The 2,345-nt window shown below is 28.5% G+C and overlaps 1 protein-coding gene across 1 annotated transcript; it reads left to right on the forward strand.

Annotated features, from left to right (window-relative positions):
- The first annotated feature begins 535 nt into the window (after positions 1–535).
- LOC110666080 (uncharacterized) lies at positions 536–1,465 on the forward strand. Its single transcript, XM_021826456.2, has 2 exons — positions 536–1,004; positions 1,257–1,465. Exons 1-2 carry the CDS (start codon positions 576–578, stop codon positions 1,362–1,364), a joined length of 537 nt encoding a protein of 178 aa, XP_021682148.2. The 5' UTR covers positions 536–575; the 3' UTR covers positions 1,365–1,465.
- Positions 1,466–2,345: the final 880 nt, after the last annotated feature.

Raw genomic sequence — 2,345 nt, forward strand, 5'->3', positions numbered from 1 at the left:
ATTCACAAGCTTTTTAGACTCCATAAAAAAGCTTTTTAAATGAAATTGATCCCACTACCACTGAACTAAGTGAGATTATTATTTATAAATGAAATAGATAAATGAAACAGATGTATTTATTTTTATATTTTATAATTATTTATAAAGAAATAAATGTAACTTATTTTTAAAAAAAGTGTTATTTAAGCAAGGATGCTTTAGATATTTAATTAAAAAACTTGAATTAAATAAATTTAATTATTGTAAAATTATGCCTTTTAGGATACAAATTCATTATTTTAAAATAATTGATTTCTTAATTAAAAGAAATTAAATTCTAGCAATTTTAAAATTTTCAAATGTGTGAATTGGTGAAAAAGAATTCTTCAGTTTCCAAAAGGCACCCATAAATAATGACCGAGGGCAGAAAGACAGGATAAAACCGCAAAGGATAAAACGGTCATTTAACCTAAGTCTCAAAATTTTGTTTTCTGTTTTGCAACGGTCACTTTTTTGGAGCAATAGAAATCGCTGCTAAAAGAGAGAGAAATCTATCAAACGACAAAGCAACGGTCACAAAACAGTTCAAAGTTCTAATGCTAAATACGAAAATGATAAGAGAAGGAGAAGAAGAAGAAGAAGAGAAAGAAGAAAAGAGGCTCATCATTAGAAGCTGTAAAGTGGTAGAGTATTTGCAGCCACTAATGTCAAAAGAGCTTCTCTTCAAGTTCCCGGACAACTCTGCCTTCGACTTTGATTACTCGCAGAGTTCAATATGGTCTCCCTTGGTGCCTCGAATTCACAGTCCCATGGATTTTGGCTTGGTTACGCCGAGAAAGCTCACTTTTGGATTTGGGTTTGAATCAGATAACAATAAGATCAACACAAGTGGCTCAAAGAAACTCACCTCAAGCATCAAGAAGAAGATGAAATTGAAGAAGACGAAGAAGAAGAAGAACAGAGCTAAGGCTTCTGAATTCTCTCCAACTCCTATTAAAGGCGCTTGTGATCTGTTCACTACCAAGGTAAATAAAATCTAACCTACCTTGGTTTTACAATTCCTCTCTCTCTCGCTCTCTCTCTCTCTCTCTCTCTCTCTGTGTTCTTCTTGGGTACATACCAGATTTAATATGATTTTTCACTTGACATAAGTTTGTAATTTAATTTTTGATAAAATTATATTTTGAAATGTTAAGGCCTTATATCTCATAGTATTTTTTTTTTAAATATTAATTTTATATTGTTTTTGTTTAATTGGTTTTTATTGATTTGAATAGGGATGGGGTAAGCTGCTAAAAGCTGCCTCAAAACATTTCAAGAAAAGGAAGAAAGATCCTACAAGCCACGTGAAGCTCTCCAACTATTTGAGAGATTTAAGCAAGTGAAGTGATATCCCACTTCTTATATAGCTGATTTGTATTCATTATTGTTTTAAGATGTGCACTACAATAAGTTTAGCTTAATGTTGTATGTTGTATTATAGATTTATGGGGATGGCTAATTCCCGCGTCACAAAAATAAGTTCTATGCGCAGGTAATTACAAACTTTATTAATAAATTATTTAATTAATATTTTAATAGAATATAATTTTATTTTATATTTTAATGAATATATATTATTAAACTGAATATGAAGTGAAATTAGATATAAAAGATATAAATATCTTCATTAAATTATAAATATAGTACTTTTATTGAGTATTTTACTTCTTCAACATACTGCATCACAATTCATTCCTTACCATAAAGTTTTGATATTCTTTCACATATACATGTATTTTAAGTTTTATCTTTTATTTTATTTTATTTTCTCTGATAAAACCAGGGAAACTTCATTGCTAACTCAAAACAGAGGAATCATAGAGACTAAGGTGGAAGCAATTCTCCATCCACACTTGCCCATGAGAGACATGAGAGGAAACTAAAGCTTCTTGGGCTAGAAGATGCGCCATATTATTAGCAAACCTAAAAACATAATGAAAATCAAGAGTGAAAGAATTCTACACTTGCTTGAAATAATATTTGTGCGGATGATGCCCTTTTTTCTTGCTCAATTCTCATTAATAATACACTTGCTTTGACATAAGCTCTTTACACTAAATTTTGATATACATTTGTAAACTTCTATTGCGATAGTATTTTATCAAACAATTCAAATTATTCACATTTAAAATAATATTTTTCATAATTTAAGTAATAAATAAATAATTTTACTTTAAATTTGATGTTAAAAAAATTAATTTTAGGTTTGGATGTGGCTTTAATATAAGTCTAATAGAAACATTGCATTATGAATCAAATATCTGTTTTATAATATAAAATTCAAAATAAAAAATTATACAATGATTTAAATTAATATAAATGAA

The sequence above is a fragment of the Hevea brasiliensis genome, chromosome 5 (assembly GCF_030052815.1).
Source record: "Hevea brasiliensis isolate MT/VB/25A 57/8 chromosome 5, ASM3005281v1, whole genome shotgun sequence".
Classification (NCBI taxonomy): domain Eukaryota; kingdom Viridiplantae; phylum Streptophyta; class Magnoliopsida; order Malpighiales; family Euphorbiaceae; genus Hevea; species Hevea brasiliensis.